The sequence below is a fragment of the Elephantulus edwardii genome, unplaced genomic scaffold (genome assembly GCF_000299155.1).
Source record: "Elephantulus edwardii isolate Elephantulus edwardi_28Jun2011 unplaced genomic scaffold, EleEdw1.0 scaffold00074, whole genome shotgun sequence".
Classification (NCBI taxonomy): domain Eukaryota; kingdom Metazoa; phylum Chordata; class Mammalia; order Macroscelidea; family Macroscelididae; genus Elephantulus; species Elephantulus edwardii.
Window position 1 is genome coordinate 8,754,510 of NW_006399824.1, and position 14,044 is coordinate 8,768,553.

Below are 14,044 nucleotides of genomic sequence, written 5' to 3' on the forward strand. Positions count from 1 at the left end.
TCAGAGAGCTACACAATGAGTAAGGATGATTGACGAATTGATGTCTTTGAACTGTGGTGTTGTAAAAGAGTGCTAAACATCCCATTGAATTCCCAAAGAACAAATATGTCTTGCGAAGGGTACAGCCAGAGTGCTATTTGGAGGCAAAGATGATGAGGATTTGCCTCACATATGCTGGACATGTTGCTAGGAGAGGCTATTACTTGGGGAGGAGTTCTGTCAGCAAAGGAGAGGAAGACCCTCAACCAGGTGGATTGACAAGACGACTGTTGCAATGGGTTGTAACGTGTCAGAAACTGTGAAGATTGCACAGGGTAGGACAGGTTTTAGATACAATGCTCATAGGGTTGCTATGGTTTGTACTTATCTTGATGGCATATAACAACAGCAACACAACAACAATATGGTTAAACAGGCAAAGAACTTGACATAATTTCTGTTCTTGAAATTCACTGTTGTAAAAATAGCAAAAACCGGCTTGGGAAGGGCCATCTCTGGCTTTTATGAGCCTCACATAGGGGAGCTGTCCCTATCTACAGCATCAATATCACATCATCAATTACAATGACAGCAGATAAATCCCCCATGCTGTTTTACCTATTTCTATTCATCTCAGCACCAATTTTACTTCTTTGCTGGTTCCAAAAATCAGATGTGACCACACAGAACCATGTTATGGTTGTTGTTATGTGCCGTCGAGTCGCTTGTGACTCATAGCGACCCTATCTATCACAGCCCTAAACTCTGCTCTGTCTTGTGCCAATCGCACCGTCTCTGACACACCCATCACAACTACCCCAATCACTGAATCAATCCACCTCATAGGGGGCCTTTCCCTTCTCCCTTCTACGCTGTCCCTCCACCGTACGGAGCATGATGTCCCTGTCCAAAGACCTGTCCCTCCTTGCAACATGTCCAAAGTAAGTTAGACTGAGCCTCAGAATCCTTGCCTCCAAGGAGCAACCCGGTTTGACCCTTTCCAGGATGAATCTGTTTGTTTTCCTAGCAGTCCATGGTACCCTCAATACTCTTCTCCAGCACCAAAGCTCAAAAGCATCAATTCTCCTTCTGTCCTCCTTAGTCATTGTCCAACTCTCTGATGCATAACAAGTGATAGCAAAGACCATGGCCTGTATCAGACGCACCTTAGTCTCCAAAGAGACACCATGCTCCTAAGTACTTTGGAGAGGTCCATAACAGCAGACTTTCCCATGGCAATACATCTTCTAATTTCCTGGCTGCTGGTGCCAAGAGTGTTGACTGTGGAGCCAAGCAAACTGAAACTGTGAACAATCTCAATCTCTTCACTATCCATCCTGATGCAGTCAATTAGCCCAGGGGTGAGAATCTTTGTCTTCTTGACTTTGAGCCTCAATCCATATTGGAGGCTGCAGTCCTTGACCCTCTGCAGCAAGCGATTCAGGTCCTCCTCAGTTTCAGCAAGCAGGGTTGTATCATCTACATATCGCAGATTGTTGATAGATCTTCCACCAAACTTGGCCCCATATTTCTCCTCATATAGCCCAGCTTCCCGGGTAATCTGTTCAGCACACAGGTTGAAAAATTATGGAGACAGGACACATCCCTGGCGTACACCCTTCCCAATTTTGAACCATGCAGTGTTTCCTTGCTCTGTTCTGACTACTGCTTCTTGGTCCAAGTATAGGTTTCACATTAGCACGATTAAATGTTCTGGGATTACCGTTCTCAGAGTCAGCAACAGTTTGTTATGATCCACACAGTCAAACGCCTTTGCATAGTCAATGAAACACACATAGACATTCCTCTGGTATTCCCTGCTTTCAGCTAAGATCAATCTAACATTAGCTACAATATCCCTAGTACCACGATTCGGGAAGCTAAATTCTTATAATCTAGATCAATAAGAGAATACAGTCAAGACACATCATTCAATGTGCATATCAGTGCTTCAGCCTCAAGTCTCATGCCTCCAGGCCAGTTGTACTAATATTGGCTTCCCACCTCCAAATGTCCAACAAAGTTCTCAGTCCTGCCAAAATTGGCTTTCTATCCCAAACTTACATCTCTTGTCAGGTGTCATGTCCTCATTCGGGCCATAAGTTTTGCTGTCATTGCTATAACTGGAGCAGTAAATGCATCCTACATTATCTTTAATGGCTCCAGTGTATTTGTCTCTCACTGATGTCTTGTTCAATTCAGTGGTGAAACTTGCCAATTCCCTTGTAGGTTCTTGAGTCTGGACAATCCCCTTGTGGAATGGTAGATAGGTATCTCCTTGTGGATAGGCTAAAATTCCTCATTTGTATATTCTCACCTATCTACATAGCAAAGTCAAATAATAACTAGTAAAAGTCATATAGAAAGACAAACTCCACACCTGTCATGAAGTCAATTGATTATGGCAATCCTATACAGGAGGTATTTGAAAGAGCCAGTCAGCCTCTGGTCATGGTGAAACAACAGAATGAATGACTTTTTACCATTTTAGGTATTTTTAAATGTATTTAATGCCTTGAAATAAGTCTAAACATTTTTTTTTTCCTTAAAAGAAATCTGAATTCTCTTTTTCCCTTGAAGCTTTCTTATCACAACATTCTGTGATAAGGAAAAAATGGACTCTAAATTTTCCAAGTGCTTTAAAAAATTAAGTTGCCTTTAGGTGTCAACAAGTTGATTCTGACTGATAGCATCCAAATTTACAATAAAATAATACTGCTCTATTTGATAATCTTTGTTTAGTTTGATTTTATTGAAGCCACTGTGGCAACTTATTTCCTTGAAAAATCTTTCTCTTTTTTATGGGCTATTTACTTTAGCAAACACGATACCCTTCTTTAGAGATTGATGCCTCCCCAGAGCATGTCCAAAATACGTAAGAGAAAGTTTCTGTCCTACTCAGAAATATACATGTTGTACTGCTTCTAAAACAGACTTGTTAAGTCTACTAGCTGCCTGTCATATACATATGACTATTTTAATTAAAATATCTGTTTGCTGCATTCTTGTTTAACCATTGTCCAGTCTTCTCATGAATATCACTGAATCTACCACCTAAGAGTCAGGAACATATTGTTCTTCAAAATTACATCTTTGCTTTTGAAGACTTTAAGACACAATTTTGAAGTAGATATGTCCAGTGTATTATATAATTTGATTTCATAATTACTACTTTCATAGACATTGAATATGGATATAAGTAAAATGAGACCCTTGACTATTTTAATTTTCTCTATATTTATTACGACTTTGTTCATTGGTTCATTTGTTTATTTTGTTTTCTTATGGTAAATGCAATGTAAACTTAAGCCTGTACTCTGCTAACTTCAGTAGCAAGAGCTTAAAATAATCTTTGCCTGCAACAGCAAAAGGTGTGCCATCTATAGTATCTTTCCAATCCTTATGTCATGTTCGTATAATCCAGCTTCTCTGATTATTTGCCCAACAGACAGATTCAATAAGTACAGTAAAGAGATTCAATCCTAATGCTTAGTTTTTCTGATTATGCACTATCTCCTTGTTCTACTTAAATGAGTTTCTTTGTTTATACTGTTGTTGTTGATGTTATGTGCCATTGAGTTGCCTGAAATTCATAGTGACCTTATATTAAACAGCCCTAAACCCTGCTCTAACCAATGCCAATCTCATTGTCCCTGAAACACCCACCCCATTACTCCAGCCACTGAATCAATTAATCTTATCAAGACCTTCCTCTATTTCACTGTCTCTCCACTCTCCCTAGCATGACGTTCCTCTCCAAGAACTGGTCCCTCCTTGCAACATGTCCAAAATATGTCAGATAAAATTTCAGAATCCTTGCCTCCAAGGAGCAGCCTATTTTAACTCTCTCCAGGTGAACCTATTTATTCTCTTAGCAGTCCATGGTATATTCAATATTCTTCAACACCACAGCTCACAGGCATCAATTCTCCTTCTATCATTCCTAGTCATTGTCCAACTTTCTGATGCATAGCAAGCGATTTCAAAGATCATAGCTTTTATTAGGCACACCTTAGCCTCCAGATTGACATTGTTTTTCTTCAGTACTTTGTAGAGGTCTTTGACAGCAGACATTGCCAATGCAATATGTCCTTTAATTTCCTGTCTGCTGGTGCTAAGACTGTTGATTGTGGAGCAAGCAAACTAAAGCTATTTACAGTCTCTCTCTCTTCACCATCCATCACAATGCTGCTATTTTGTCCAGTGGTGAAAACCTTTGTTTTCTTGATATTGAGCTTCAATCCATATTAAAGGCTTCAGTCCTTGACCTTCTGCAGCAAGCATTTCAGGTACTCCTCAGTTTCAAAAAAACAGAATTATGTCATCTGTATAATGCAGTTTTAAGTCAGCTTCTCCATCAAACATCCAGCAGGAACAGCCAAACTTTTAAATGTAGCCAGCACAAATGCAAGAATCCTTTCCACCATTTCTTCATAGCACTGCCATAGTCTCTTCCCCACCAGGGTCTCACTCTCACCAGTTTTCCTTGCTTGCTCCAGTTTTTCCTCAAATCTTGCTACCAAAAGTCTTGCTCCCCTCAAGTCTTTCTGCTCAATGTGAAAGAGCTCGTTCTCTTATTCTAGTCTAGCATGATGTCCTTCTCCAAGGACCAGTCCCTCCTTACAACATGACCAAAGTATGTCAGACGATGTATCAGAATCCTTGCCTCTAAGGAGCAGCCCGGTTTAACCCTCTCCAGGATGAATCTGTTTGTTTTCTTAGCAGTCCATGGTGCCCTCAGCACTCTTCTCCAGCATCAAGGCTCAAAAGCATCAATTCTCCTTCTATCCTCTCTGGTTAATGTCCAGCTCTCTTATGCAGAACAAGTGATTGCAAAGGCCATGGCCTGTACCTGATGCACCTTAGTCTCCAGAAACACACCATTGTTCTTCAGTACTATAGAGAGGTCCCTAACAGCAGACTTTCTCATCACAATACGTCTTTTCATTTCCTGGCTGCTGGTGCCAAGAGTGGAGCCAATCAAACCAAAGCTGTGAAAAATCTCAATCACTTCACCATCCATCCTGATGCTGCTAATTTATCCAGTGGTGAGAACCTTTATTTTCTTGACATTGAGCCTCAATCTATATTGAAGGCTGCAATCCTTGACCCTCAGCAGCAAGTGCTTCAGGTCCTCCTCAGTTTCAGCAAGCAGGGTTGCTGTCATCTGCATAATGCAGATTGTTGATAGATATTGCACCAATCCTGATGCTACATTTCTCCTCATAGAGCCCAGCCTCCCAGATGATCTCTTCTGCATACAGGTTGAAAAGGTATGGAGACAGGACACATCCCTAGCAAGTTAGGGAATAATAGTAAAGTATGAAGAGATTTTTTGGTAATAAAATGTAATTCAAAGTTAATTTATCTATAACACATTTATTCTGTTTTAGTTCCAAGTAGACCTGTAACTGTTTTCTGAGGGGGAGACAATTTTGTTTTTCTTGGTACACTTAATGTGAAAATTAAAAGAATATTTAGCTGTTTGCAAATGTTTATTATGCCTATAGCTATCACAGCAAGATGAATCTCATAGAACATATCATATCTTAATTATTTCTTTATCTTTACCTGAGAATATAATCTGAAACCTTCTAACCTAAATAATAAGTTAAAGGCAATTATTTTATGCAGGCTGTTATATCTGAAAATTCTTTTAATATTTATTTTCCTCTGAAGAACCTATTAAGTTTGCAACATGAATAAGCTATTCTAAGGTATTGAAATGAGCTTAATATGACAAATAGGACTCAGTGAAAATCATACTTCTTCCTTATAAAGTACCTGCATTTTCAGTGTTCATTAATTTTAAACTAGTTATTATTTATTTGTTACCTAAATTTTTATATTTATGTGTATATAGTGTCCAGATCCATCATGTAAGCAGGACTTGTTGGCCTACCTCGAACAAATCAAATTCTACTCTCACCAATTGAAAATCTGCAGTCAAGTTAAAGCTGAGATCCAGAACCTGGGAGGCGAGCTCATCATGTCAGCTGTGAGTACTACCTAGCAATTATACCATCACAGGTGCAGGAGGCTTAAACTTCAGCAGCCATACCCCTCCCCTCCTTAAATCATCAAATCTTTTACAATGGTAAAAGTTAAAACAAATTCAATCAGACTCTAATTTCCTTGCTATATTTTTACAAAGAAATATTAGTTTACGTAAATGTGTTTTTATTTACTTTAGAAATTTTGTAATAAATCGGGAATTGGGAGCCACTTGGATAGGAAAATATGTTTAATGAGAAATGTTAATTTACTCCTCTCTTTTCATGCTTGGGAAAAGTGTAGTTTGAACTAGAAATTGAATCCCATAATTTTCCTGAAATGAATTTATATTAAATATATAATTATAAATTTATAAAACAACTGTTTTATTGATATTGTTATTGACATTGATTTCTCCTTATTCATTTTATAACTCAGATACCCATGTCTTGTGATTTTTAAGTTTTTATTTACAATTTACGATAAAATTCTGTTGATTGAGAGGAAATTTTCCTAAATTATTTGGTGGCCCTAAGTTTCAACCTTATAAAATTATCATGGTAGAAATAATGTCTAACTTTATAATTTATATTTTAATAATTGAAGAAAATTTCGGTAGTGTGAATATGATGATGAAAATGAAATAATGTTTGATAACTATAGTGGATTCAGCTACCAGTGACCTTGTATTAAGATATTATATTTAAGTTGAAGCACTATGAACATTCTAAAAATTTATATTTTTAAAGGTTAAATTTTAGAAATTATGTCAATGTACTTTAAAATCATTAGTCACTTAGGACTTAAAGCCTAACAGTGGTCTTCCTTCAATGAAACAACATTCTTAAATGCTGTGGAAGTATACACTGGAAATCATGGATATGTAAAAGTGTGGGAAAATAGCGAACGCTACAGGTAGGTATGAGAGAACCAAATTTTATTTGGTATTATCAATTTCTTGTCTATATTAAATATTATTTACCTGTCATGATAACATGACTGATGGACTGTTTCTTTGCTATAGCTTGGATAATTTTTTTAATTACAAAAACTGAAAATTAGAAATATGAAATAGTTACCCAACACCAAAGCTAGGTTTTCCTCTGCTAGCTAAGTATCTTTTGTCTGTATAAAAACCCTTGAATCAATAATTAAATGGATGTGTAGAGATTGCTTTGTTGACCCTCAATGGTAAGAAGAAAACAAAAGACACATACACATGCACACATATGTGAATTTATATATTCAAATTAATTAGTGTTTTTTTATATTTAGACTTTATTTTATATTTTAAAATTATACTTAAAAGAATTTGATTTCCCAATGTGTCTCCTGTTTTCTCAAACATTTCACATGGTCATCACTCTGCCTTCTCATTCATTGTCTTCAAGTCAGAACTGACCCCTCACTGTTACAGGGTCATAGGGTCCTGCAGCAGGTTTTTGGAATGAAAATTGTGTGGGAAGAATTGCCCATCTTTCTGCCATAGAGCAGCTGGAAGATTTGAATCACTTGTCTTTAAGTTGGCAGCTCAATCCTTTGCCTAGTTGGCCACCAAAGGGCTTGCATTCTTCTCTTGTTATTGTTGTACTATACCATTGAGTCAGAACTGACCCATATCTAACCCTCCAGTAAGTCTTCCAAGACAATAAATCACATGGGAGAAGACTGCCCATCTTTCTCCCATGAAAAGTAGCTGCTAAGTTTAAACCTTGAACCTTTGAATGGTGGCACAATTCCTTGTCACTAAGCCATCAGAGCTTGTCTTCCCTACATAAATCCCAATGGAAAAAGAGCATGCCCCTTTTTATATGCCTCACTGCTATATGCTTGCAGGTAAACCTGAAAAGTTAAAAAATATATTCCATTTATGTATGCCAGCTTTAATCTTTCAATGATTCAAGCCATCATTTTACTTTGTGTTCTGTTGAAAATAAACAGAATTCTAAAAAAGGAGAATGTATTTGAAAAATAAAAGTATTTATTATCCACAACTACAAGAGCATGCAAAGTCATTAAGTAAAATTTGCATTCCAAGTTCATGATCATGAAATATTGCTTTTAGCAAATGTATTTGATTAAAATAGTAGTAAACATGAAGAGATTGAAATTTGGTGTCTATAGACTGTGTTTTCTGGATCTTGTACTCACTTTTAGAATGAAGAAGATATATTAGTAACAGAAAGGAATTGGAAATCCATTCTTATAGTAGAGCATCTAAATACATTTTCTTTTATGATTATGACTTCTTTATACCAGGCACATCCTATGTTCAGATTATGTCTTATTTGTAAGAAAATTAAGATGAAGTTAATTCAAAATCACAACACTATTGTGCCAGGCATAAATCTTCTAGAGGATTACAAAAAAGAATGTGTGAAGCCTTCCATCAGGATGTCCAAATACACATGATAATATTAAGATTTAAAAATGTGCCAAAATATTGCTAAATGCTGAAAAACAAAATCTAGTTAACAGAGGCTAATATAAAAGCACATGATGACATATATTAGAATAATTAAGCTGAGACAGAAATTGAACAAGAGAAAGTTCTATAAAGGACCTCACCTTAATGAGGGCCTTGATTAATGTGTAGAAAGCAAATGTGTTTTAAGGAAATGGAAAGAAAGGTGATTTTATGCCGAGGGGGGAAAATTGAATAAAATAATAGAAATAGCTCAGGCGGTGCAATGATTGAAATAGCAGAGTTTGATGCTACTTGAAAAACTTTGTTTAGTATTTTTGTTGTGTGGAGAGAATGGAAAAGAAGCTATAAAACTAATAATTCGATGAATCTTTTAAAATACATACTTGTTTGTCCTTTTTCTTATTGACCATTGAAAGAATTGAATTATTTTCAGCTTGAGATAAGGGTTGTTGTTGTTAAATGTTGTCAAGTCAGATACAACTCATCACAACCCTGTGAATAAAAGATCTGAAATGCTGTTCTATAACTGCCATCATTTCTCTAACGTTCATAGAGTTTCCAAAGACCTGTTGTTTAAAAAATGAATGCTAATCTTCCCTCCAAGCTTGTTTGGTTTGTTTGTGTTTTTTTATTATTTATTATTAATTTCAATGAAAATTTACAGAGACTTTGGATTCCCATTCATTCATTGTTGCATCAAGCCTGTCTTTAATTTGGGAGCTCTTCTAAACTCTATACACCGTGGGTAAACACTATGGCATTTGACACAACTGTGGCACAGGTTCAGTGTTAGAACAATCCTAAATTATCTCAGTACAGCAAATGACCAGACAGACACTATACTACTTAGAATAATGTTCTTTCCAAACACAACATCAGGCCTGAGGGCCCTACTGACTTTTAAATACAAAGTCCCACCCTCCAGGTCCTAATTGACTTACTCAAGAGACCTCCCTCCAGCCCACTACTGAAGGGTAGCATAAACAATTTAAAGAAGAATATTAGCTTAAAAGTTGGTGATTTAAACGTTCACCAGTCATCATTGAATAAAAATCTGGTAAAATGCTTCTATAAAAATTACAGCCAACCACTCAGTTACCCTCCTATTGTCACAGTAGTTGTTTTATACAGTGTTTGTCCTTTTGTGGCAGAACTACTTCACTAAACTAATACTTTCTAAACTCTCCCATGTCTTACTTTACAAATACTCATTTTTCTTTAGTGCTTCACAGTATTTCATTCTGTGAATATATCACAGTTTTTTAATCTACTAATTTATTGATGGGAATTTGGGTTGTTTCCTTTTTTTTATTTCTGTGAATAATGTTGCGATGAACATAGGTTGTACATATCTTTATTTGTGTCTCAGCTCTGATTTCCCTGTGGCATATAACCAGCAGTTGAATGGCTGGATCATATGGGGTTTCTTCTTCAGCTTTTTGAGGAAACTGCCTTCCATAGTGGTGCAATAAGTGTATAATAAATAAGTGGGAGGAGGAAGAAAAATAGAAATGTAATAGGAAGACAAAGACCAAATCAAGGGAGGATCAAGCTAGAAATAACTGACATGAAGATAAAACAGCTCTCCCAATTGATGGGTGGGTATAGGGTATATATAACTGTAAAGAGAGAGGGTGGAGAAAAAGGACTGAGAAGAGAGAGGGAAATTACTAAGCCAGTGGATACTGGTCATGGGATGGGGAAGCAGGGAAGTGGTTAGGGTGCAATAGAGACTTTGAGAGATGAGGATATAAAAGAAACCAATCCATGGTGATTATTTATGTACGAAAATGATTGTGGAAGACAGAATACACATGAATAATTTAATAAAAGTGAATAATGACATAATTTTTTTTCTTAAAACATCACATTGTTATTTTGTTGTTATTTTGGTATTTAAAAATGTTTTATATATGAAAATTCCAAAAGAATAGAGAAATGAAATATTAGAGAAGGAAACGGTAAACTGTATTTAGGATATTTTTTTAAAGTAAAAAAAAAGATAATAAGAAGTTGAATTGAGGTTTTGATGGTGATAATGGAGAATAATGAAAGAAAGAATTCCGAGGAAACTTTTTAAAATAATAATGGTGTGTTGAGTATTGAAGTTATGGGAGAAAGAAGGATTAAAACTTAACTTACATAGTGCAACTAAATAAACTAATAATAATTAATTAATTACCCAGAAATATAACAGGACCAGAAAAATAATTTAGTGATGCTGGAATTTATGTCACCAATATTTCAAATACCAGAAGGGCCACTCATGGTGAACAGGTTTCAGCAGTGCTTCCAGACTAAGAAAGAATGAAAGGCCGCAATGGTCATGCACTTATGAAATCATATATCTTCTTCTTATAACCCTGTGCCTAACAGAAGAACATTGTTGGAAAGGTTGGGGGTGGCAAGGAAACCCTCAATGACACACAGTAACTGCAGTAGTAGCCTTAGATACAACGAAGATTATGAACACAGTGAAGATCAAGTCAATTTTCCATCGTAGGTTCATTATGAATTTGAATCAGCTTGACAGCACTTAATATCAACAAGGGATAATAGTACAGAATATGTCAGGCTGCTAAATGAAAGGTCAGAGGGTCAAATTCACCAGATACTCAAAATGAGATGTCTTCACTTGTAAAGATTTATAGCTGCAGAAATCAAATGGACAATTACTATGAGTTTTAACTGGTTAATGGCAGTGGGTTGAGTATTAAGGGACATACAGGAAGAAAATCCAGAAGTTGTAATATGGCTCTGGATCTTTGGAAAAATATTATCTTCTTTTGGAATTATGATGGGCAAGACCAGAGGGAAGAAAAAAGAAAAAAAATAGATCTAGGAAAAAGAATTCCCACCTACAAATAAATGTACTGAAAAGGAATCAAATACACAGACTTGGAGAAATGGAGGAATTACAATCTTTTAAAAATCAGGCTGAACATTGGTATACAAGTCTCCATTTGTACCTCAGTTCTCATTTACTCTAGGTATATCCCAATTAGTGGAATAGCTGGGTCTTATGGAATCTTTGTTAAGCTTTTTGAGGAATTGCCAAACCGTCTTCCAGAGAGGTTGTCCCATTTTACAATCCCACCAACAATGTATAAGAGTTCCTTTCTCACCACATCCTTTCCAACATTTATTACTTGCTGCCCTGCTAAACTTTGCCACTGCTGCTGGAGTGAAATGGTATCTCATTGTGGTTTTGAGTTGCATCTCTCTGATTGCCAGTGATTTGCAGCAATTCTTCAGTTGTCTGTTTGTCATTTGAATATCTTCCTCTGTGAAAGTTCTTTCCATACCTTTTGCCCATTTTATAATTGGGTTATTAGTCTTATTTTCGTATGGAGGCCCAGGAGTATTCAGTAAGTTTTCATTATGAGACTGTATTATCAAATGTTTGTTCCACAATGGTAGGAATCAGCCCATATGTCCAACCACAAATGGATAGATTGATAAATTATGGTACATTCACACAATGGAATACTACACATCACACAGGAGCAATAATTTTGCAAATTATTATATAACATAGGAGGGACTGGAGAGCATAATGCTAAGTGAACTCACTCAGTCTCACAAGGACAAATACGTATAAAGCCAGTAATGTAGAATAAGTATAAGGATCCAAGGAGTGGAGTGGAAGCAGAAGGGTGAGGTTGTGCATGGGGGGACCAATTGTGGAGTTGTATAATTTAATGGGTGGAGGGTGAGAGAAATTGGAAGAATCTGTTCTGGAAAACACTGTATTCAAATTTTGTAAATAAACAAGTGTATTTTTTTTTTAAAAAAAAGAACAAGTAAGATAATATGAATAAGATACGGGTCTGGAAAAAGCCTAATATACAGTGACTGAGGCAATGGAGGTTGGTATGTTGGAGACAATAAAATTGGTTTAAAACAAGGCAGGGTTCAGAGCTGTTGCACATAGGGTCACTATGAGTCACAAGAGACTCAAAGGCATATAAAAAAAGCACAAGTAGTAGTAATAGAGAAAATATGGTTGTATAGGCTAAATTTTCAAATAGTTTTAGTTGAAAGAATAAAAGAAGTTGGAGGCAGAGGAGAGGGCTTCAGGGTTGACAGAGTCATTAGAATTTTTTTTTAATTTTTTAATGTACTGTTTTTATTGGTTTAATTGAGGGCATTCTTAGGTAAAAAGCTAGAAGAATCCAGACATGTCTGAGCTCAAGATCTTGAAAAGAATATAACCGATGAGATTAAGTCTTAAGTGAGTAAGGAGGAATAAAATTAAAGTAGAAAACTTAGATTTGAATAATAAGAGATATTCTTCTGAGAGAGAATAAAGATTAATAAGGGTATAAATACACGTGGATGAATGGAAATTTGGAAACATCACTATTAGATCTTGTAGGGAGCTCTGGTGACCTAGCAGACACAGAGCTGAGCGGCTAACCAAAAGGTGGCACTTTACTGGCAGTTTTGATCTACCAGCTCTTTGTACAGACTGAGATGAGCGTTCTTCTCCCATGCAATTTGTAGTCTCCATATTGTTAAGAAAGAAATGGAACACATAAATATTGACATACCAGGTATTGGGGAGATGAGATGGACTGGCATGGGGCATTTTGAGTCGGATGACCATATGATATATTACTCTGGAGATGAAAAGGTGAGGAAAAATGGAGTCGCTTTCATAGTTACGAAAGCCATTGCTAGATCCATCTTGAAGTATAATATTGCGAGTCACAGGATAATATCCATACACATACAAGGAAGGCCACTGAATACCACTATCATTCAAATATCTGCACCAACCAAGGAAGAGGAGATAGAAGATTTTTACCAACTTTTATAGTCGGAGGTTGATCAAACATGCAATCAAGATGCACTGATAATAATGGATTACTGGAATACAAAAGTTGGGAATAGAGAAGTAGATTTAGTAGTTGGAAAACATGGACTCGGTGACAGAAATGGAGCTGGAGAGAGGATGATTGAATTTTTCACAATCAATGACTTATTCATTGCAAATATGTTTTTAAGAGACGTAAACACCGGTTATATATATGGACTTCACCTGATGGTATGTATAGAAATCAGATTGACTACATCTGTGGAAACAACCGATGGAGAAGCTCAATATCAACTGTGAAAACTAGGCCTGGAGCTGATTGTGGAACAGACCACCAACTACTCATGTAGAAGTTCAAGCTGAAACTGAGCAAAATTAAACCTAGTCCATGGTAACCAAAATATGACTTTGAGTCTATCACACCTGAATTTCAGAACCATCACTAGAACAGGTTTGAGGCCATGAACACTAATGAGCGAAGACCAGATGAATTGTGGGAGGATATCAAGTGTATCATCCAAGAAGAATTCAAACGTTCATTACAAAGACAGAAGACGAAGGAAATCAAAATGGATGCCAGAAGAGACTCTGAAAATTGCACTGGAGCACAGAGAAGCCAAAGCAGAGGGAAGAATTCAAGATACTGAAGAGTGGAATAGAAGATTTCAAAAGGCAGCATGGGAAGACAAAGTAAAATATTACAATGAAATGTGTAAGGAGTTGGAGTCAGAAAATCAAAAGGGCCAAACTCATTCAGCATTTCTTAAGCTCAAGGAACTGAAGAACAAATTCAAACCTCAAGTTGCCATAATCAAGGATGCTTT

General features: G+C 36.4%; 1 protein-coding gene across 1 annotated transcript in view; it reads left to right on the plus strand.

Annotated features, from left to right (window-relative positions):
• Window positions 1-14,044, plus strand: part of CTNNA3 (catenin (cadherin-associated protein), alpha 3) — a 2,453,748-nt gene that overhangs the window by 2,350,446 nt on the left and 89,258 nt on the right. The window contains exon 17 of the mRNA XM_006889022.1: window positions 5,843-5,977. Within this exon, the coding sequence (XP_006889084.1) occupies window positions 5,843-5,977 (135 nt within the window). The remainder of the gene's footprint in view (window positions 1-5,842; window positions 5,978-14,044) is intronic.